This window comes from Solea solea, chromosome 11, assembly GCF_958295425.1.
Source record: "Solea solea chromosome 11, fSolSol10.1, whole genome shotgun sequence".
NCBI classification, from domain to species: Eukaryota; Metazoa; Chordata; class Actinopteri; order Pleuronectiformes; family Soleidae; genus Solea; species Solea solea.
This window is the reverse complement of record NC_081144.1, coordinates 22896547-22920627: the sequence shown is the minus strand read 5'-3', so window position 1 is coordinate 22920627 and position 24081 is coordinate 22896547. Positions and strand designations below refer to the sequence as shown.

The following is a 24081-nucleotide window of genomic DNA, read 5'->3' as shown; positions in this document are numbered from 1 at the left end:
CGACTGACTCCTTTTCTGACATGAAGATGTTATTCATATTATTAGTTGCTAAAATAATATTGTGCCCGTATTCCTCTCTACATATTATGACTAAAGGATACGTCCAATCTATTCATTTTTATTCATGTCAATATTCAAGTCAAAACTGTGTCTGAATGAATGTTTAGCAAAGAAACCAGGAAATATTCAGTAAATAATAAACAAACACAGGCAAACAAACTCCCCCCGTCTGTTTGAAATATGTATAGATTCATTTTGCATCATACACGTGTTTCTTATTGTGAAATATACACCATTCCGTTTTAAAAACAAACACTTTTATTTTGAAATTGTGATAAATATTGCCACGAATGTTATGATGGAATATGGTGATAAGCTCATTTCCCACACAGCTGGACTTTACTGGCCCCCTCCTGACCAGACCAGAGTTCATGTGGCCCCCAGGTCATTTGAGACCCCTGCTCTATACTGTTTGTTCCCAGACTCATACACTGTAGCATGCACATTTCGGCTTAATGTTCAAAAAACCAAAAATATACATTTTATGAGGCCACCACGACCTTTGGCCTTTAGTCAAGTTAATCCATTCATCCTTGAGTCGAAGTGAACATTTGTGCCAAATCTAAAACAATTCCCATTTTGAGCTATTGCATTCATAACAACTGATACACACTTCACTCATTATGTTCTGTGATTCTGCTAATTCAACTACATTTTACACACACACACACACACACACTAGTCTGGTTTCCATACGTCAAAGGACATAACCCTAACCCTTACAACAACAACTGGCCTAACCTGACCATAGAACACATAGTCACCTTAAAATGTAATAATTTACAGTATAGGAACATGTGACTGTGTAAACAGATTTAGGTCCCCACAACATGAGGACTATCTGTAACACACACACACACACACACACACACACAGAGAGAGAGAGAGAGAGAGACAGTCAGGTTGATGTTTTATTCTGAAGACTACAAAGCTTAAAACAAGGGGGAAAAGAGCGGGCCATGTGATCAATGTTTAAATAGCAGGAAAGTATTCATGAAAATAGTTCAAATATTATTTCACATTTGGAGAAGACAGTTTCTGCTTAATCACAGCAAAATAACAAAGAAAGACACATTACACACAATGGTCCTGTACTGCAGGTGTTTAAGTCACCAAGAGGAGTGTAATGTCACATTCACTGTAAAGCTGTGGACACGCACACACACACACACACACACACACACACACACACACACACACACACACACTATTGCTGAAGGTTTGGGTCAAACTATCTGTGATTTTTCTAACAGGTCATTGATTTGCAATATGATCATTTTTAATTCAATATTACTGTGTGAAAAGATTCAGAATCTGCGTTTGACACGCCATAACAACATTAAAGGGCCAGTGTGTTCTATTTAGTGGCATCTGGAGGTGAAGTTGCGTATTGCAACCAGCTGAATCTGAATTTTAGGGGATAGTAAATGAATGAAAACAAGCATTCATTTACTATTCAACACACACATACACACACACACACACACTGCATATGAGGCATGAAGAGCTTTTTGTTGCACGCTTTAAAAAAAAACTGAAAAATGACCAAAAGAAATATGTACATCCCTGAAAAAAACATCAAAATCAAACTAAACCATGACATTCTGTGTGCTAATAATTACACGTGAACATAGTGCTACAATGTCTATTATCTGTCAGGCTCGTTTTCTTACACACACACTTATTGAAATTCATCTTGTCATTATCTCATTTATGTTGTCACTCCCATACAACATACATGTCTTCATTCACTGTGAGAATATAGAATTTCTCGGATGGCTTCCACATTTCAGAAGAGAGAGTTAATAATACTAACAGTGTTGCTCTGGGTTGATTGATTAGGGTATCAGCAGCTACATACACTCTACTTTGATTTCTGTTTTGTCCTAGGTAAGTATATTCACAACCAATCCATATATACAGTACATGTACCGCACAATTATTCATCTGTGGTAAAAGTCTGAGCATAATCCTTCATCCAGGAGCTGTGATCAATCGTCTGCAGACGTCACACTTAAAAACCCACTTCACTTACATTCAAAGGCATGGGTATAAAAACAAAAATGCAGGTCAAACACGAAGGCTCTTTAAAACTCATAGTCATTTTCGGCCATGTCGATTGCCCAGGCAAACTTCTCTCTCTGGGTTTTGTTGTAGATCTTCTCAATGCCAACATCCCACTTCTTACACCTGGAGAGAAAGGGATATGTTATACAGAGGACGGGTTAAAGACACAGTAGGCAAGTTTGTTGTTTGGTAGTGATAGTCACTGGTAATTCCATAATAACCACAGTCCTGCACCGGATGACCCCCAAAAAGGCTGTGTAACAGGTGAAAAAATATTGCCGTCTTCTGCTTATCCGGGTCACAGGGGGCAGCATGTCCCCACCACTATTTATGATCAACAATTTTGTCCCCACCACTTTTAAAAAGTTTCCTCTGGCTTCGCCCTGCCCAGGCATAGTTCACCATCTTTCGGGCGACGCAAACAAAACAAGTCGAAGACGAAAACAACACAGTTACAGTCTTTTACTTTGGTCCCTCCTTTAAACTCAGTGATGAATAAATGATTAAATAAAATAAAGCAAGAGTAACGTAAAGTTAAAATATATAGAGCCCTACGTTGTAAAAAAGTAAGTTACTAAACATATTTAAGGCTAACGGCTACTCTCACAGCCTGAAACAATGAGCAACTCACGAAGGTTTGGCAATATGGCTCCTAAATATATATAATATACAGTCTAAAAATATTGGAGGGCGACAATATACTCTGTTTATGATCTGTATTCTTAAAATATCTTAAAATACATTCATTATCTTTCATTTCACATAATACCTGCTTTATTTGTTTGACTTTTTAATATTAAATTAAGGATATTTACGTGTGGTAGAAAGAACTGACAATAAAAACGTTGATTCCATGTACTGTTTTAGTCAATATATAATATATAATTTATAAATTAAATAAAATGTATATATTTAGTGTATTTCACAAATGTATTCAATGTAGTAAATGTGATGGTTATCAATTCTGCAGCCTTAATGAGCAGGAAAAGTCACCACAGATACCTTATTATAAGATCACAAAGACGAAGATGTCACGATATAGATATAATACGTATATAATGTAGATATAATATGGATATACTGCAAGTCTCTACATTTACGTATGTCAACATAGGCATAGGTCACAAGGGCAAAGGTCGCCTAGGTCGCCATCTACTGGAGGGGAGGTGGACGACCACAAAGTTCACATGATCAAATGATAATGACCTCATGATAACAGTGAAGACAGAAAAAGAGAAAGATCGGCTGACGAGTTTTGTGTTATTCGTCTTCACAATGAAAAGGTCAACACTTTCAGGTGCACAAGGGAGAGAGAAGAGGAAAGAGGAGCAAAATGAAGCCAAATGTAGAAGAATGTGCTGCATCGCCTTCATCTCTCAAGAGATAAACTCTCTTCACCGGCTTCTCTCGTGCGTATAGTACATCCCACTGGAACTCCATATTCAAGACATTATCAGACATCTTCCATTTGACAATTCATCCAGATCCTTTAATCACTATTTAGTTGTTGTAGCAGGTGTAAACAATAAGAACTTATCCAGTGTTAAACTCTACTGGCACGAAGATTGATCGCGATTGAGCTGGACTCCTGTTCCTGACCCTGTTATTTCATTTATTTTACATATTTATGTGTTCATTTATTATTGTTTTTTCTCTATTACACCTGCCTCAATAGAATACTATTTTGATTGAGTCAACTTTAGTTCTGTAACTGTCTGTTCCTGTCAGTTTGTCTGTATTATTTTCTTTCTTTCTTTTTTTTTATTCCATCTTAGTTACACATTATTCTCAGAGCAGGTTCCCATGCACCACCCTCTGGGGGGGAGTGGGGGGGGGGAGACCCATCCCTTACGCCTCACAGCCCGGCAAAACATGGAGCATTCCTGTATCCATTGTGCTTGAGGAGGAGGCTTGTCCATAAATAGCAGTGAGTGGGGCATGGGTTAGGGAGGTGGACCACGTTTACCCCCCCCCCCCCCCCCTTCTCTGTGGCCTGGCCCTGCATTCAGCCACAGACACCGCTCCTCATTGACTTCCCACATGGAGGAAAGAGCACTGTGAGGGGACGCTCCCTGCTTTTTTACAGAGAAACAAACCCCATTGTTCCTCGCGCTCACACGCTTTTCTTCCTCTTATTTTCCTTCTGCAGCCGTTAGCTTTTTTGCTTGTGCTGCTCCTTTTCCTACAATGCAAGAGCATTTCCTGCCTTTCTGTCACCAAGGTAGATATGCAGCCCTGCACACACACACACACACACACACACAGCGCTGGTCTATTAAACAGTGGGTGGTTTACTCATTTCAATATCCCACTTATTTTAACTATAATAACATGTTACCAAATAATGGCTGGTAAAGGGATACTTCAGGATCTGGGAAGTGTGGTTTTCTGAATTACTGACAGATAATCAACAATACTGTTTCTGTGAACCAGCCTGAGGCTCTGACTCTCACTCCTACTGATAACATGGCTGCCAGCAGGGACAGAAGGAAAAACTGATTTAAATCTACACCTGCTTAAGTCTATTATGTCTTAAGAATCACTTCTACTTGCCTCTTCCACCTGGAAAGTGAAGTTCTTAAACCACGTTCTCTCCCACACCAAAGTCCATCGAGAAAATCAGCAATTCTACATCACAGCACACAGGAGTCGCTAATGCACTGCTGCCTCCATTCGTAAGTGCGTACGTATTGTTTTGTGATTTCAGTGTTTGAAATACATTGCCCAGATTAATGCAGCAGTAGAACAGCAGCTCCTGTGCAGCCACAAGCTAAAAACATCACTTTTCTCGCTGGATTTCATTTGGTGCAAGAGAGCGAGCAGTTCAATCTCATGGTGAGGTAAAAACGGCACATGCATTTTCTGTCACACGTCCTACATACCCATTCACACGCTGCCAGCACAACCATCAGGAGCAACGTGGGGTTTTTAAGTGTCTTGCCCAAGGGTACATCAACACGTAAGACGAGCAGAGACGGGAACCAGCCACCTGGTCTGTATGTGTCAGTATGTCACAACAGTCTCTGGACATATAAGCGGAGCGTGGCTCTACAGAGCAGCTTGTTACTCGCCGTGTCTATCGACGTGTTCAAGCGAAAGTCATAATTCATCATTGTAAAGTCATATAAAGGACATCCTGAACTCGGAGGCTTTTAGAAAGCATACTGTAAACAGGCCGTGAATATGAGTGTTCAGTAAACACAGTCAACGACTCCGTTTAACCCTTGGATGCATGACCTACCAATACCTACACTCTGGCCCCAATTAGAATCAATGCGTTTTTGCAATAAACTTAAGAAATGTCCTTAATATTGGTTAAAGAAGATGATTTTCATTATATTTTGGTCAACAAAAGAGTGATTTATACTTAGGGTAACTCTTTATATTGACAGTAACTGAGTTGATAAGAATCAAAGGTTCCTAGGAGATTTTATAGGAAATGCTCGGTGTCATTTTTGACGCTTATAGAAAAGTGGGGTAGTGATACAGAAACTGCAATTTCTTCAAATGAATGAAAACAGTTTTTAAATGCAAATGGCCTCATGTCACAAACATGTTTTATGAGGAATACCTGGAATATGAAAATATAAAAACTTTTCATTTCAAAGATTTTGAAGGATAATGACCCATCCGGTCGTTTCTGACCCCACTTATGCATCTAAGGGTTAAACACAGCATATTTATAAACAGTGTGCAGCGATTCTGATGGTACACTAATGCAACAACCAGCCCTGTTGCATAGTCTGTTGCATATTTTGGACATTTAATAACCAAAGGTGTGTGCAGTGTCACTAATGTCGTGTTTCCACAACATGTACATGTACACGGTTTGGTTGTGTTTCCATTACAAAGTACCTCTCTTTAGTACACTTCTCTTCTCCTGTGCTTACGATTGAGTTCTTTCAAAGCACTTTCAATTTCAATCTTTCATTTGCGCTGTATGTCCTTTTAATGATTTTCAAGCAAATCATTATTTTATGCTGCAACCTTGTATTTAACTTTTTTTCTCCTTTTCTATTTTTCTGTATTTTATTTCTAAATTGTTTTTATTCAATTGTTTTTATTTCTAAATTGTTTTTATACAATTGTTTTTATTTCTAAATTGTTTATATACAATTGTTTTTAATTTTATTTCTAAATTGTTTTTATTCAATTTTTTTATTACTAAATTGTTTTATACAATTGATTTTATTTCTAAATTGTTTATATACAATTGTTTTTAATTTTATTTCTAAATTGTTTATATTCAATTGTTTTTATTGTTTTTATTTTTATTTCTCCAATTCTTACTGTTAAATGTTTGCTTCATGTAAAGCACATTACATGAAACAAAAGTCAGAATTAAGTAATCGCCAGAGCAGGTACTAAAAAAAGCATCAGGTACCAGGTACTATCACTACTGGAAAGACAAAATAACTGTACCAAGAAGGGGAGGTGAGGCTTAAGTGTGTTGCATATTGTGGACATGAAATAACAACAAAGGTGTCTGCAGTGTCACTTAAATACCATGCAACAGAGATGCGTGGATCCAAGTAGTTGAGCTTGGAGGTGCCTAAAGCGATCTGCTTGTTTTCCTCTCTGTCGGTGGCCTGCACCTGCAGCTTCATCAGCTGCTCCTCTATCCTCTGGACGGCTTTACGTTTCACCTCCACAGACCTGACAGAGATCAACACAGACTTTGGTTATCTTCTATCTCACCCAAAATGAGAGTGACAAATAAAAGACTCTGCGCTCGGGCTTTTCTTACTTTTTGCTCTTATCGTCATGTGACGCCTTGTAATCGGCCTTCGCCGCCTTCAACTGCTTCCTGGCCGCGGACAGTTGACTCTGTTTCTCGTCGATCTAAAACAACAAAGGCTTCCGTGTCAAATTGTCCTCCGACACTTAAGGGTTGGGTTTTTAAGTAAATATTTGAAAAAGGTTTGACACTTAGACAAGTCACAACAGAAGCAGAAGGGTTACCTTGGTCTGCAGGTTTTGCATGGACTTCTCAAAGGTTTTGGGCGGAGCTCTCTGGTGGTTACAGAGGATGGCCACGGCGCGGTTAGCTCGATTGTATGACAGCATTTTAGCCGGGATGCTGTCGTCCGCTGGAGACCCAACAAGAAACAACAACAACAACAACAACAACAAGTCAGGAGATTGAAACTAAACGAAATTAATCATCAACTATTTTGATAATCGATTCATCGGTTTGAAGCTTTTTTCATGATTAAAACAAGATTCCTGATGGTTTCAGCTTCTTAAATGTGAATATTTTCTGGTTTCTTTGCTCCATTAAACAAAGTTAATCATTAAAAACTGAATAATTTTTTCACTAATCAACATTTTTTACATTTTTGGCCTCTCCAATTCATTATCTCGTTATCACGGGAAAACGGAGGAAATAAATGTATGTATGTATGACCCTTTAAGGCTTCTGTAGATAAGCATCATCAAATTAAAATATCAATGAGACAATAATATTTTCTTATTATTATTATTTCAGCTTCTCCCTTCTTTTTTAGGGGCAGCAGATCATCTGTGAACATATTTGATTTAGCAGAATGTTATGCCTGAAAGCCCTTCCTGTTCTCACACCCCTAGAAGCCACAAATGACATGTTACATGTGAAGTGAATATGTAAACGTCCTATTCTGTGAAAGATGTGGACTGTTTTTTTTTTTCGTGCGGCCTGGCTGAAGGTAGCTGTCACTCACGGCAGGTCAGTTCCTTGAGCTGCTGCTGCAGAGTGATGGAAGCGTTGTACGTGCGAAACACCTTTGCCGTCAGTCCGTCCATCAGCTCCTGCAAGTGTTTGTTCAGAATAGAAGTCTGCAGGAGACATGGAGGAAGGAGAGTGTGAGGAACAGCTGAGGAAATTCTGATTCTTCATCAATGAAGGTCCAGTGTGTAAAATATCGTATCATTTATTGTCATTTTATTACATCAGAATGAGCCGTTTATATTTATATCAGGAGCTGGTTCAGCTCATATTGGACCACCATGTTTTTTATAGTAGCCCACAATGGACGGACTAAACATCTTCTCCAACCTACTTTAGAGAAAGGGAATATTCAGCTGCAACATGCAATTTCACCAATAATTGTTGCTAAAATTGTTCACACTGTTTACCTTCATGTATTTCAGATAGAATGGCACGTGTGTTTCTTACGTTTAGTCTGTCAAAGAGGTCGTCCTCTGGCTGCTTGTTCTCCAGGAACAACTGAAGGTTCTTAAACACCTGGAAAGAAACAATCCATGATTTATTCAGCATGAAATCGACTGTGATCACATTTCTGCCTGGTGGGGGAGCTATCGTATACTATTTTTGTGAAAGATGCCAAGAAAGGGAAGGAAGAAAGGAAGCCGGTCCCCACTGAATGGTCAGTGTCTTTTTGTTTGCAAGTCTGTATGAAATTAGGTCACAGAGACCAAAACCTGGTTCTCTGTGTGTGTGTGTGTGCGTGCGTACACATGTGTGTTTGCTACAGTCCGGTAATAGCAGGAAACAAACCACCCTGTAAGGGAAAGCAGGCGGAAAGCTTTTATTGGCTGATCACCTGTGTGCGCAAACATCCTCCTTGTCAGTACAGCAACTTCTTATCTCATTAACACTAAATTCACATAACTGTGAAATGCACCGCCCTCATAAAAAGTTTTTTTTTTTTCCCTTTAAAGCAGAGAGAAAAAATAGTGGAGGAAAACAACTGTTCAATATCAGGTAATATGACCCGGGGGTTTTTATATATGGAATGATGTATGCTTCACTACGGAAGAGTATTAGTATTAGGGCCACAAATAAATAAATAAAACGACATGAATTCTGAGATTAAAGAAAAAGTCAGAATTCTGAAATGAAAGAAAAAGTCAGAATTTTGGTATTAAAAGTCAGAATTTTGGTATTAAAAGTCAGAATTCTGAGATAAAAAATTAGAATTTTGAGAATAAAGTCAGAATACTGAGATTAGAGTCAGAATTCTGAGATTAAAAATTAGAATTCAGAGATTAAAGTCAGAATTCCGAGAATAAAGTCAAAATTCTGAGATTAAAAGTGAAAATTCTGAGATTAAAAATTAGAATTCTGAGAATAAAGTCAGAATACTGAGATTAAAAGTTAGAATTCAGAGATTAAAGTCAGAATTCTGAGAATAAAATTAGAATTCTGAGACTGAAAGTTAGAATTCTGAGAAATAAGAAAAAGTCAAAATTAAGTAATTAAGTAAATTCCTCTCTCTCTCCTTTCCCTCTGCCTATGTCTTACCCTCTTCTCCACAGGGATTTTGTTGTAGTACCGGATGGAGTCTTTACCCAGGAAGTCAAACTCCACCACATACTCCTGGTCGTCCAGTTTGGGATACAGTTTGATGTGCTCCACTCGCAGCGAGCAACAGCCGACCGTGTCGGCCGTCTCACCTTCCTCCTTCTCATTACCAGCCCTCAGTGCCAGCTGCAGGGGAAACACCATACATTGTCATTGTTATAAAGATCTGTGTGTGGTCCCACCTCCTTCTTTATTATCGTATCTAAATATTTAAATACACAGTATGTAATGACAGGGGTCAAAGAGCAATGAGTAGTCTTGATCCATTAGTGACAAATACACAGCAACACACTGGCTAAAGTAGTACCAAATATGTCTGTCCTCAAATGTTTCATAGGTTGTTTGCAATTAGGGTCAAATTAAGAAAAAGATTATAGCCTCACCTAAAAAAACTCATATGACTGCTTACATCTATGATATCTTAAAAACTAGAGTCAAATTTAGACTTCAAGGTCTAGTGTATAACATTTAGGGGGCTTACTGATAAAAATCTCATAGTTTGACTGTATTTTGCTCACTTTGTCGATGAAATACAGAGCCACGGCTCTCTGTCTGATCCTCATCTCTTTGGATTTCCAGTCTTCTCTGTACTGGGTTCGTAGGCGTTCCACACACTTCTTCAACCGCCGAGCAGTCTCGTATTTCTGCCAGTCCTTCTCGCCCTGCACAGACGCACGCAAACGGGAGAAGAAAAAATGGTAGAATATAAAACAATTTTAAGAGAAAAAGGACAAAAGAGACTCGAGTCTTGAGAACACAGGTACCTTAATCCTAGAGCTAGGATTCAACATGATGTACTTGATGGAGCCCTGGATGTTCTCTGTCCAAGATGCCAGCCACGTCACCTTGTTATCGTGGCGAACCTCCTTCCATTTTGTCCCTGGGGGAGGTTTAGGATGCTTAGAGTCCCTGCGGGAAACAGAGAACATGGACAATATGAGAAAATGACTTTGGTAGAAGTTAAAGTCACCTTTTAGAATATTACTTGAGTGAAAGTCTTTAAGTACCTGACATTTACTGTACTTAGGTATTAACGTAAAAGTATTTAAACAAAGTGACCAATTAGAATTTCGAATATTTATTGTGGCTTATTAACAATAAAGCATAATAACAGGTACAGGCGAACAACTTCAAACATCATTAAAATTAACCTTCTGTCATGAATGGTGACAAACTCTCTCTCTCTCTCTCAACCTCCCTGTGTCTGCTTGTATTTTTGAAACTTTTTGAAACTTAGTTTCTAGACGTCACAGTGTTTTAATTCAACTTGGAGACTGAGATCTGAAAGCACGGTGTCTGGAGTGTACAACAGAAACCCAGAGACAGGAGACCAGGAACCCGGAGACCAGAGCCTCAGTGTCAGACACGGTAAACAACGAGCCACTGGTGTGTTTTAAGTCCACTTGGAGCCGAAATCTGCGGCTAACAGCTAAAAAACAACTAGCGGCAACAAGCGGGCATGACGTCACCCACTCAACTTTTATTTTGTAGTAACGAGTAACGGAGACGGTTATGGGAAATGTATCGGAGTAAAAGTAAAAGTTGTCAGAAATGTAAATAAATAATAATAATTACCCAAATGTTGAAATGCACTTATTGCAAGTCGCTTTGGATAAAAGCGTCTGCTAAATGACATGTAATGTAATGTAAGGTAATGTAAAATAACAAAGTAAAGCACAGATTAGAGAGAAAATTCTACTCAAGTACGGTAACAAAGTATTTGTACTTTGTTACATTATACCACTGCAATATGGTCAGTGTTGCACCAATTTTCAAGATATTTCCTCAAAAAATTCTTAGATATCATGTTTAACAGAACGGGACGGACAGCTGCCTGTCACTTGATATGAAGGGGAAAAAAAGAGTCAAATAGCTTCTACAAGAACATGTTCACACCGTTCCCTTGTATAACACACATTATTTGTTCTTGAGTGGAATGACAGCAACAGCCTGTGGTATAAAAAAAAGATCTTATGGGTCCAAAATTGAAATAAGCTAGAGATGATAAGATCACCCACTTGCTACAGTTAATGATGATGTCTTGAGGTCTGATGCGGCGCTTCAACATGCCCATCTTCGGATGGTCTCCTCGTCCTCGGAAGAGGCCCGGCGGCTCGATGCGGAAGTTCCCGATCCTCTCCTTGTGGTTGTCCATGAGACAGAAGCCGTACTCCTGCAGGAGTCTCTCGTTCTCCTCTTTGATTTTCTACGGCACGTGAAAATGACAGTATGTCATGTTGTGTCATGTGGAAGACGAGGGTTTTATGATGCTTTTTAAAGGCAGAGAGAGACTGACGGCGCTTTTCCAGCCTACAGTTCTAGCACTACTCACTCTACTCAGTTTGGTATCGGGCATGTCTTCAATGTGGGCGGGGTCGCCATAGCTCGGCTGCACGAAACGGCCGTGACGCCATTTTATACGCGACACCAACACGCCAAACGAGCAACAAGCAAAGCAGTTGTTTTCGGTGTAACTGAATCATTAGAATCGGTTCATTAAAAAGATTTGTTCATCGAATTGCTCACTGTGTCACTACGTCGCGCTCGTGACTCTTCCAGTGACGACATGGACTTACAGTCCATGTCGACATGGACTTTAAGTTGATCTTTTGACAGTTTGCTGAAGTGCATTTTAATAACAGATGATATCAGATGATGAACAGATGATAAAACATTTGGAATCTCGTCAGAGCAAGTACCAGGTACTATCCCTTAATGGAAGAGCAAAAAAAAGAAAGAGTAGAGTCGAGTAGAACTGAGTTTTGCTAGAACTGTATAATAGAAAAGCACCATGAGAGGGAGGTTTACCAGTTTCTCATCTTTTGACATCTGTTTCCTCGCTTCTGACTGGGCCTTGAAGTACTCACTCATCTCACTGAAGTTGCACTTGTTCAGGTCACTGATCTTTGACTTTTCCTCTGATGTCATTTCCTACAATATGAGACAATATATGTATATACATACAAAAAAACAATCATGAAGTATAGCATTTCCGTCAAATAAGAAGTGATACGTAGGCTGTGTTTCCATCATGGTTATGGTTGTGTTTCCACTGAGAACAGCACCTTTACTTGGTAGGTGGAGCGTGACGTGACGTCGTACCGGTGCAACGCCAACGAACGGCGACTTTGAACGTTTGAACAGACGAGAAAGGAGGAAATCCAGCACCTCTGTTTTCTCTCTTTCTGTTTGTCTCAACAAGACGTCAATAGACTGCGGCCGTTTGCCTCGACTTCTATGGGATATTTACACAAATCACACGGCAGTGATGTTTTTCTTTCGCCCCAATCAGCTGACAGTCACGTTAAACTCCCCCTGCTGCATTTACACACTGAACTGAAAGTATTTACTAAACTTCTCGACCACCAATAAAGCAATTTATTTAAAGCCACCATTACACACTCAAACTCAAAATACTGCCATGTATAGTTTTCTAATTTCTAGTCAAACTATCTCATCACACTTAATATAATGACAAAATACCTTAGTAAGAGTAGGATTTAAGTGAGATAAAGGAGCTTGTTTTTAGATGGGGCATCTTGAATATCTTGGGAAGTGGAACAGTCTTGAAAACATCTTGTTTTGATGAAACAAGCTTTTTTTTGACACGTCATAAGGTTTTTAAGCTGCTGTTTTCTGTAAAAGATGAATCGTCTTGTTTCAAGAAACAGACCTAATTGTTTTAATTAATTAAATTAAATTTTAATAAAAATAAAAATGTTATTATTTTATATTTTATTTATGTATTTATTATTATTTATTTATTATATTTATATTATATTTTATAATAAATGTTTTCATTTAATTTTAATTTTCATATTTTAATTAATTAATTGAAACAACAAATCTGCTTTATTGAAAACTGCACGGTCAACATGCACAGTACAATGTGGCTAATACGAGTCAGGAATGCAAACTTCAGTTTCTAATCTAATTTCAAGTAGGTTAGTTGACTTAAATGTAAAAATGAGTTAAACACACTTGAAACAAACAGGATGACCAAAAAAAGATGCTACTTTTGAGGGAGAAAATACTATTTTTGAGCATCACAAGCTTATTATGAGACACAAGCCATCACAATACTAGTAAAATATAGCTAAAAATGAGTTTTCCCAACTAATTTCAAGATCACCCTTATCTTGTAAGGCTTAAATATACCAAGAGAATGTTCACTTGTTCCATTGGCAGATTATTTTTGCTTATTACAAGCAAAGAATATCTTAATTTGCTTATTTTTGGACTGGCCTTTTCCCAGTGCAATATATCTACACAATCAACGATAAGGAAACATGGGAAAAAAAACAGCGGAAGTGAAAGAAAAGAAACATAACATAAATAAATAATAATGGCAATATAGTAAATGAGGATATATTAATATGAGTATTGAGTACTCTCAATGTACTGCCATTGTTAAGCATTAATATTAATGTGAGAGCAGCCGCTGTGACCCTGACATTTAGTTCCTAAGCGTTTATCACAAATTACACAAACACAAACAACCACAATAATGTTTTTTTTCAGATTTCTACATCATAAATTGATGCAATGATCGTGCACTTTTCCATCTTTTTTTCTTTTCTTTTCCTCCTCCACTGCCACATTTGCCGTATGCACGGTTTTGAAACATTTGAAACCAGGGCCATTAAAATAGATTTTACACACACACACACACACACAGTCTCCTCACCTTCCTCCAGTCCTTGAAGAAGTTCTTCCTAAAGATGTCCTTGGTGGTGTACTCATGATCCAACATCTTAGCGAAAAAGGTAGCGACCTCCTCACAAGGAGCACTAAGTTTCATAGGCTTACCTACAAATACAGAATAATAACAAGAATGTAAATTGGAGTAATTGGTCATTTGTATGATAGAACGACGTGTTGCGCACACACACACACACACACACACACACAAACACTCACCATCATAGTAAAACTTGACTTTGTCGGGCAAAGGTTCGTACGGAGGCGCAAACACTGGACCTTTGTGTTCCAGAAAGCGCCATTTCATTCCGTCAGTATATCGCTCCTCCTCCCACCTACATCACCACAACAACACAGTCAACACAGAAAACATGAGGCGTCCGTGTTTTTACGAGCCGTCTGTGGCGGCGGACGAAAAAAAATTTGATCTCACCATTTCCACTTTTCCGCTTCTTCTTTTTTGACTTTCTTTCCGTCCATTCCCTTCTTGTCTTTTGTCTTCTTTTTGGGCTTGATGTCCTAAAACAAGGGGAGAGAATAAATGTGGACAAGTTACTTTATTAAACGTGGACACAGTCTTCAGGTTTGCGACGAGGTAAATAACAATTCATTGCATAGCCACTAGGGTGCGATAGTGAAAATTTCTCCTGAGTAGTTGATGGTCTAAATCACTAGTTTGAGGTCTTTCTTAAATTAGAACATCTATCTATAAATTCCAGGAATGTCTGCATGTCTGTGTGTGTCTCTCGAACCGATGGTGCGACTGATTTCAAACTTGACAGGTGTCTTGCTACGTGCACGTGTAAGTGCAGTGCCAAGTTTGACGTTGTTTGGATAAGTAATGCAAAAGATATCGTTAAATATATCGGCAAAAGAAACACACAGTGGCTTTCGCTGCTCTACTGTAGCCACTCCCCCTCTCACTCACACAGCACTGTGAGTAAATGGAATAACACAGAATAAATGCACCACCCCCACCAATTATATTCATAAGTTAATGTGGGGAGGACGGAGCGCTATGCTAACAGCGGGGAACAATGTGACAATAAAAACAAAAGAAACCTCGTCTTCTTCGTCCTCTTCATAATCCCGTTTCCTCTTCTTGGCCTTTTTGTCGTGTTCTGTCTTGACTTTTTTGGGCTTGTGCTCAAATCTGTAAACAGTGCGATTACAGAGCGCAGCATAAAAACGAGGACGTGTTAAACGTACAGTAAACATGCCAGCGCGAACGATACCCACTCTTCATCGTCGTATTCCTGTTTGAAGGTCTTGTTGTGTGGCGGGGAGGGGCAGAAGCCGTTGTCTTCCTCAGGCTCACTCTTTATGGCAGCTGGGCTCGAGTTCCTGAGGGAAACGATCAGATATTAACGTAACGTTCTCTGTTCTTTTATTTCACATGAAACACAGAGAGGTGCCGCTGCTCGTACCTCACATAGCCATTCTCTTTCTCCTTTTTGTATTTGTCTCCATGGGACGATTTGATCTGAGAGAGAAAATAAAAAAATACAACAGATTTTTATCACGTGTTCATCATCTGTTATTAAAATGCACTTCAGTAGACTGTGGCTCCATATGTGCACTTATTAGTTTTCTGTCTTGTATGCCAGGTCTTTTTGTTTTCTTTGTGTAGCTCTTACGCATCAATAGTTATAATAGTGACTCATGCAATGCTAAAACATTTGACTAAATTTGGTCATTTACATTTTATGAATCAATACAGAATTTTCTTTCTCCCCCAAATAAAATGACTTATTATTGTTTATTATAATATTTTTAGGGACAAATACTGGCAACTTCTGAACCAGGAATACGATTTTTTTCATAATTAATCTGATTGTTGACCAAACCTGGAAATGATGAATTGTTTTTGTCCACAAACCAAACCGACTCAGTTTTAATCATTTCTTTGTCACATGGCGCAAAGAAACCAGAAAATATTCACATTTCAGAAGCTGAAAACCATACTAGGGTTGTTGTCGTGATAATCGTGACTGAAGATATACATTAATATTAGGGGGGGTGGGTAAAAATATTCGATTTGGTGACATATCATCGTCCTTCCTCTTATAATAAATAGATATTTTCTATAAATGAAGGTGCTCTAAAGTAAACAGTCCCGGATAGTTTAACTCGCAGGGTGTCGCTGCTCGTGTGGAAACGAGTGGAAGTCACCTGGCTCACAGACGTATTGTTTTCTTCAGAAAAGTTAGACAGATATCGTCATTGTATCGTGATATTACTGTTGCCATGTGTCGCATATTGTAGCCCTAATTAATATTTCATGCGAGTAATTCGAAAAATCCTGTCCAACTGACCAGCATACAGTCCTTGAGATTTTTTTTTATATTTTTTTTCTAATCTGCCACACCAGGGAGCTGTATCTTTCATTGTGACTTATTATGATTTTATTAAATTAATTATATATATGTATATACAGTATATACATATATGTATATGTATATATATATATATATATATATACATATGCATATGTATTAGTCTCTAGTACATATAATATACATATATATGTATATATATGTATACATATATGTATATATATATACATATATATACCTATATATATATACATATATATGTATATATATATATATATATATATATATATATATAAATATATATAGATACATACTAATACATCTCTGCAGGTGAGTGAAAGTCCTGCCTCCTGCATGTTAAACCAGGTAACATCCCCCCCTACTGGATGTTCTGGATATTCTCCTCACATGATGATCATATGTGAACGGTGAACTCAAAATGACACCAGCTTGCATATCTCTGTACAGTGGAAGGAATTAGAAACTAAGAACCTCCTTGCTGTGAGGCACAGGTGGGAACTGAGAGGCTAAAAGCAAACCTTGTCTTCTCTCCTCCTCTCTTTGTGCTTCTCCCTATGCTTGTCTGCGCTGCCGTCGCTGTGCTTCAGCTTCTCTTTGTCCCTGTGTTTCCTCTCCGCGTGCTCCTTATATTCGCTGGAACACAGAAGAAGCCACAGAGTGAGTGCAAGAGGTCATCATACGCTGCGGGCTCGACCTGACGCACAGACGACAAAGCACACGCGTGAAGCAGCAAGCAACCACCGGCGACACACCAAAGAAAAGTGACTCTGATACAAAGTATTTCACCAAGACAAAGAGAAACCACAGCAAATGTTTCACGCTACAAATGCACTGCAGATGTTTCAGGAATCCTTCTGATGTATGTTTTCAATCCACATGACTTTTATTCTTCTCTTTTTTAAGGTTTGTCTTTGTCATGTGGATTTGTACACTGCTGAAAACAAAGCACAGTCAGCATCAGTAGTAGAGGAAGAGGGTTAATAAAGCTGTGAGCTAAGGTCTGGTCATCATGTCAGGTGTGTCATAAACAAAGAGGCTGCAAATGTCCCACCTGTTGCTGTGCTTGACTTTCTCCCGCTCCTTGTCCTTCCTGTGGTCTTTGTGTCTGTGCTCCTTGTCCTTGTGCTTGTCCTTGTGTTTGTGAGGATCTACGACAACAAAAGAAAAGTCAGCTTGGTTGAGCAGCATTTATAATTAAAATCCAACTGATTTGCTTATTTAAAACATCCAGTTGTCTCTTTAAATAACAGCACATGTGTCTCTTTGCCTCTGGGACATTTTTGCATCTCTATCTCTGTGTCGTGATGGTATTTACCTCACAAAAGAGAAGGGAACATGACGATGCTGCCTGCACTCAACTGAATTTGACTTTGCATTTCGTAATTATATATATATTATACGATCAGAAAAATTCGGTTATTTGGTTATTGCGGTAATTTCACTCGTTTCTGTCACCAGAGAGGAGTGAGTTGGAAAAAACACCTGTACATACAGTAGTTTCCATTTATTTGGCCTGGTTTTTGGACACTGAGACAGAAACTCAAACAAATGCATTTCTAAATATGTTTTGTTCTGTTCAAATGTCAAATTTGACACGCAAAATCTGGTGTCCATTTACAACTACAGTGTTTTCTTAAATAAAACGTTTTGGTTTTCTTCATTTTAAATTGTTAAAACAGTATTTTAACATTGGTAGAGCATGTGACGCCAGATCAGAAGGTTGCGTGTTTAAATCCACTTCAGGGTCAAAATTCTTGGGCAACGTGCGGGTCAATCATTCTAACAAGCCTCTGTTGCTCGTATTGCAAGCAAATGCGGAAACACACACACACACACACACACACAAAAACAATACTTCACTCACACTCTGTGGGGTGAAGATGTGCTTGATCACATCTAATTACATTTTTACTGTGCAATAATCCTGTCCCACTGCACTTTCTCCAAACTATTATTAGCCCTTCGTGCTCCCGTGGCACGGATCCTTGCCACAGGTGCACCCTAAACCTAATTATTCCCACACAACCTAAATTGCCGTGGGAATAATACACAATAACTCCTTCTGTTGTGGACATCCTGGAGGGGGAGTGTGTGTTTGCAGGTCACTTCATCTTCAGGCGTTACAAAATGCGTTCATTTCAATTAATTTTATTTCGCATGTTTCTTTTAAAAACACAACATTTCCTTTTATTTTTGATCATAAAAATAAGCAAAGAGAACGTTTGAAATGGAATGTATTTCTAGATTTGACTAATCCAAGCCGATTTCTTTTAAAATGCGAGTATGTTTTCCGCAGGTGTGTTTATATAGTTGGTGAAAATGGGAAAAAAAATTCATGTCATCAGATCGCCTATAGGTTGTGCTGAAGAAAGGATATAAGACGCTCTACTTTTTAACATAGTCATGGAAAACAGCAGCCTAAACGCTCTGTGTTTAGGGATGCATGATGCATGATATCATTGGCACAGTTTCGGCTTTCAAATGTATTATAGCAGTGATTCTCCAACTTTTTATACCAAGTACCACCTGAGAAGATATTGAGCTCTTGAAGTAACCCCATAATCATCAACACTGGTGTAAATGGGTCGAGCAAAGTCAGCTACGGACTAATTCGCTGTCTCATCATCCTCCTCTTCCTCACATATACTTCACACACTGGTCTAATGACATTAGATTAAGATGGAGCGAGAGATAAGGTGACTCTAATTATTATTATTTTTTTTTTTTTTATTTATTAAAATTATTTTGTTATTTGTTTAATTTTCTATGCACTCTGGTCAAAATACCTCAGCTCCACACGATCACATACCAGAGGAAGCTTGTGTACCTCTGGTGTTACACATACCACAGTTTGAAAACCATGGTATTATAGCAGGGGGTGTCAAACTCAAATGACCTGGGAGCCAATGAGCATCTACTCTGGTCAAGAGGGGGCCGGTCTAGAAAGCAAAAAGCCATAAAAATTTTTTTTAAAAAGACAACAGCTGTTCAGTAGCACGAGCTAAAAATCAAAAAACAACATTGCATCATGATATCATACGTATACTTCATAATACTATTTATGATGCAAAATGAATCTATTAATATAAAAAACAGAGACATTTATTCGGAATTACGTAAATAATAATGTGGACAACTGTAATTAAAACACCAAACTAGGACTGCCGAAGTTATAGGGCCGTTCCTGTTTCGTGGCGAATGGTCGAAATGCGCCAAAACGCTGAGGGTTGCCATGGTGTGGCAACGGCAACCCTCTGCGTTTCGGCGAATTGCGACCATTTGCCACGAAACAGGAAGTGCCCTATAACTTCGGCATACGTTGAGCTCCACCGTCCTAGTTTGGTGTTTTAATTACAGTTTTCCACATTATTATTGACATAATTTCAAAGAAATGTCTCTGTTTTTGATATTAATAGATACATTTTACATCATAAATAGTATTACGAAGTGTACGTTTTATATCATGATGCAATGTTTTGTTTTCATTTTAAGCTCGTACTAGTGAACAGTTGTTGGTTGTTGTTTTTTTTTATGACTTTTTGTTCTCTAGACCGGCCCCCTCTTAATCAGAATAGACGCTCACTGGCCCCCAGGTCATTTGAGTTGGTCTAGTACAAATTGGCACATTTTTTATGTAACAAACTGTCGACTTTTTTTGTTTGTCTCGGTCTATAACATCTTTCCACCAAGTTTCGGGAAATTTGGTGGAACTCAACATATGCCAGATTTATAGGGCACTTCCTATTTCGTGGTGAATGGTCGGAAATTCGCCCAAAACACAGCGCCATTTTGAATCCGCCAAACCTTTGACCTTCGATGTGTCTAGTACAAGCACGCTCAGACAAGTTTGCTCATTTAAGTGACCGCAAAGACACAGATATAATAATAATCTGAAGGATTACAACAAGGTTCCTCACGCAAATTCGTGCCAGGAGCCGTTTCGGGCCCTGCCATTCGTGGCTCGGTCCCTAACAAGCTTATTTATATATGTAATTGAATGTTATTATGTAATACATTTAATAATGTGATAATTATGACCGAATGTCTTATCATTACTGTTATAAAAACATTCCTAGCAAACATATTTTTATTATAACATGATATTTAAGTGGGGGGGGGGGGCCGCATGTCATTGATTGGGGGGCCGCAGGGTTTTACATACATATATATATATATATATATATACATATATGTAGATATACTGTATATCCAGTATGAGGATCGGTTATCCTCACAAACATCCTGATATACAGCACAAAAAGTCCAATATTGTGCATCCCCATGTGAAATAATGACATTTTAATACTTTCTCTAAGGGCCAGATGATAATTCAACTGCAATATATTACACTTTGATGCCAATACAACACAGTTTAAATATAAAGATGTATTGTTCATGTATTGGGCAAACACACTTGTAACACAAGATGTGCATTTATTGTACTGATTATTAAGGCTGGGGCAATATGGGAAATAAATATTATTAAGATGTCATTTTTATATAATAATTGTTATTATATCAGTCAAACCAATATTTCTGTAAGGCTATATAAAGCTGCACATGACAATACACTGTAAATGCACTCTACAACAGAGTCCTCAAATTTAAAATGACCTGGGGGCCAGTGAACTTCTAGTCTGGTTAGGACAGGCCGGGTCAAGTGAAAAAAATTTCAACATTTTGGGGGGAAAAATTAACGGTTTAGTGATTAGAAATTAAAATGATATCTTGATAATCCGTCATGCTGTTGCAATTACACATTGCAAGTAAAAGTAAGTAAAAGTGTATGTTTTGATATATAGCTCACAACAACAACAAAAAACATATTTATGACCCTAACCCTGTAACAAAAACCGAATTAAAACATTAAATCAAAAATATACATGTAGACAATTGTAATTAAAACACTAGATAAGCTTATATATAATTAAATGTTGAATTTAATAATTTCAAAATAAGTGTAGGGCCGCAGGACATCGGCTGGCGGGCTGCGAGTTTGAGACCCCCTGCTCTAAAATAAAAACACCTGCATTACACGCTTCAAATACAGTCACTACCTTTAATTCAATTTAATTTAATTTAATTTAATTTAATTTTATGCTACATAAAGGATATTTACGTGTGTCAGAAACAACGAAATTGACTGTAAATATGGTCAAATTCTGCTCAACAAAGAGGTGTTTAGTGACTTCTTAAATTAAAAGGATATCATTTTGACATGTTTTATTTCTATTTTGCATTTGCCTTTTTAACATGTATTGTATTACTTATTCTCTTCCCCTTTCATACTGTCACTTGCTTGACTACAAGTTCATTTCCCTGATGTCCCAATATAATCTAACCATATTACATCATTATTAATATTATCATCATCATTATTATTGGTGTTATTATTATTATTACCATCATAAATCTATTAAAAACGGTTGTTATCTGAGGAAAATGTGTTGTCAAGTTTGCTAAACTAACACTAAACTAAACAAAACACAAAGACTGTATTTCTGTGCCTCAGAGAAGCATCAACAATAACTTTGTTCAGTGTGACTTTGACTTTTTCCCGTGTGTGTGTGTGTGTGTGTGTAAGGATTTGCTGCTGCTGGAGATCCAGGGGCGGTGTGAGGAGACCCAGCCCCGGCTCTCGCCTCCATATCACGGTAGACAGTTGGCTCAGTGCTCGGCGCTCTCGGCTGCTACACAGTGAAAAAGAAAATGGCGCAGAGACTAAGTCCTCAGCCTCATTTTCGCCACTTTCGGCTGCAAAATTCACAGCCGTGGCGCGTCAGTTGCACCAAAGTGAAGCATGCAAACGAAACACGACGCCAGAACCTTCCAGAATATCCAGCCAGGTTCAACGAACACGGGCGGCAAGGCTTTCATTCAGAGCGTCTTTTTGAACAATAGCCGCAACAGAGTGGAGGAGAAGGGACTTAGTCTCTGGGACGCCATTTCTGTCCTTTCACACAAACTAACAGTAGACACAGTAGAAAACAAGAGTCCGTGTGAATTTAATCCAAAAAAAAAGACCTACCGCTGTCTTTACATCCGGAATTCACCTGCAAAATATGGGAAAACACGTTTTTAATATCTCAATTTTCAAAATGCCGGTAAGCTCGGGCATATTCAAGTTTCAGAGATGTCACCGAGAAATACGTTTGATTTGTATCATTTCTCCTCATTCTGCTGCTGCTCGTGATGACAAAAGCAACAAAAACAAAACAACTATACACGTTTTCAGTGAATACACAAAGACAGCGTCACTTGTAAACGTTATTTCACATCAGGCCACTTCATAACAAGGAATTCACACAAACACTAACCCCTCCATGAAAAAAGGTTTGACAAACAGGATTTAATAAAAGATAAGTACCTGTCCGTGGTCTCCACTCATGGCTGTATAGGTTTTTGATAGTAAAGCAGTTGAAGTTACACACAGACACACGCACACACATAGAGAGAGAGAGACAGACAGACAGACAGACAGGAGGAGGAGGATGGTGATGAGAACAGAGAAACCTCACTCTCACTGGAGTCCCAATGTTTGGTTACTGCGCATGCGCAAAAACACTCTCCCTACCTGAACCAGGACAAATACTTGTACTATGCTACTATACACATGCTGTACTCTAATATACTATACTGTTCTATTCTACACTATATACATACTATACTGTACTATTCTATAATATACATATACTACACTGTACTATACACATATTATACTGTACTATAAACATATTGCACTGTACTATTCACATATTACACTGTACTATACACATACTATACTGTACTCTACTATACAATACACATACTATACTGTACTATACACATACTACATTGTGCTATAAACATATTACACTGTATTATACACATACAATGCTATACTATACTATACCACCCTACACTATACACATACTATACTGTGCTGTACCAGTATACTACACTATTATACATTATACACATACTACACTGTACTAGTCTATTCTACACAATACAATGCTATATTTACACATACTATACTATATTGTGCTGTACCAGTCTTTACTACACTATTATACATTGTACACATACTATACTGTACTATACAATAAACATACTATATTGTACAATACAATGCTATACCATACAACACAATACTACACTATATACATACTATACTGGGCAGTACCAGTCTTTACTATACTACTATTCTATACTATACACATGCTATACTACTGTACAATTCCATTTTACACTATATACATACTATGCTATACTATAATACATTGTACAATACTGTACCATACACATACTATACACATACCAACCTGAACACACACACACACAGTCTCCCTAACTGAACCAGGACATACATACTTTACTATACACATACTATAGTATACTACACTACACTAGAACACATAGTCATGTGTGTAGTATAGTTAATAATGTAGTTTTAATTACTACACACATTTGTTTGGTCTCTTTATTACAATACAACTAGAGAATATGTACAATACAATGTAATAATAATAATAGTAATAGTAATATATTTTAGAACAGAACAGCTTCTCCAGGCAACATTTTGGTGAAACTGTCTTAAAGTTAAATGCTGTT

The 24081-nt window shown here is 38.0% G+C and overlaps 1 protein-coding gene across 1 annotated transcript; it reads right to left on the bottom strand.

Annotated features, from left to right (window-relative positions):
- Positions 1 to 958: 958 nt before the first annotated feature.
- On the bottom strand, positions 959 to 23000 carry top1b (DNA topoisomerase Ib). The gene is made up of 21 exons (XM_058643923.1): positions 22856 to 23000; positions 22517 to 22541; positions 17540 to 17636; positions 17007 to 17121; positions 15559 to 15614; positions 15371 to 15475; positions 15194 to 15284; positions 14565 to 14650; positions 14351 to 14466; positions 14118 to 14239; positions 12239 to 12361; positions 11449 to 11636; positions 10195 to 10339; positions 9949 to 10092; positions 9371 to 9556; positions 8282 to 8350; positions 7827 to 7941; positions 7090 to 7217; positions 6875 to 6969; positions 6634 to 6783; positions 959 to 2250 (listed from the first exon to the last, which is right to left on the bottom strand). The coding sequence occupies exons 1-21, from the start codon at positions 22874 to 22876 to the stop codon at positions 2148 to 2150; spliced, it is 2280 nt and encodes a 759-aa protein (XP_058499906.1). The 5' UTR covers positions 22877 to 23000; the 3' UTR covers positions 959 to 2147.
- Between the last annotated feature and the right edge of the window lie 1081 nt (positions 23001 to 24081).

Bases quoted from the DNA above. Each gene is read 5' to 3' on its own strand.
- top1b (XM_058643923.1), bottom strand. From the start codon at position 22,876: ATGAGTGGAGACCACGGACAG. The intron at 10,093-10,194 runs GTACCTGTGTTC...GCGTCTGTGCAG, and splicing joins ATCCTAGCTCTAGGATTAAG to GGCGAGAAGGACTGGCAGAA. The intron at 2,251-6,633 runs GTATTTAAGTGA...CTTTCTCTCCAG, and splicing joins CCACGCATCTCTGTTGCATG to GTGTAAGAAGTGGGATGTTG.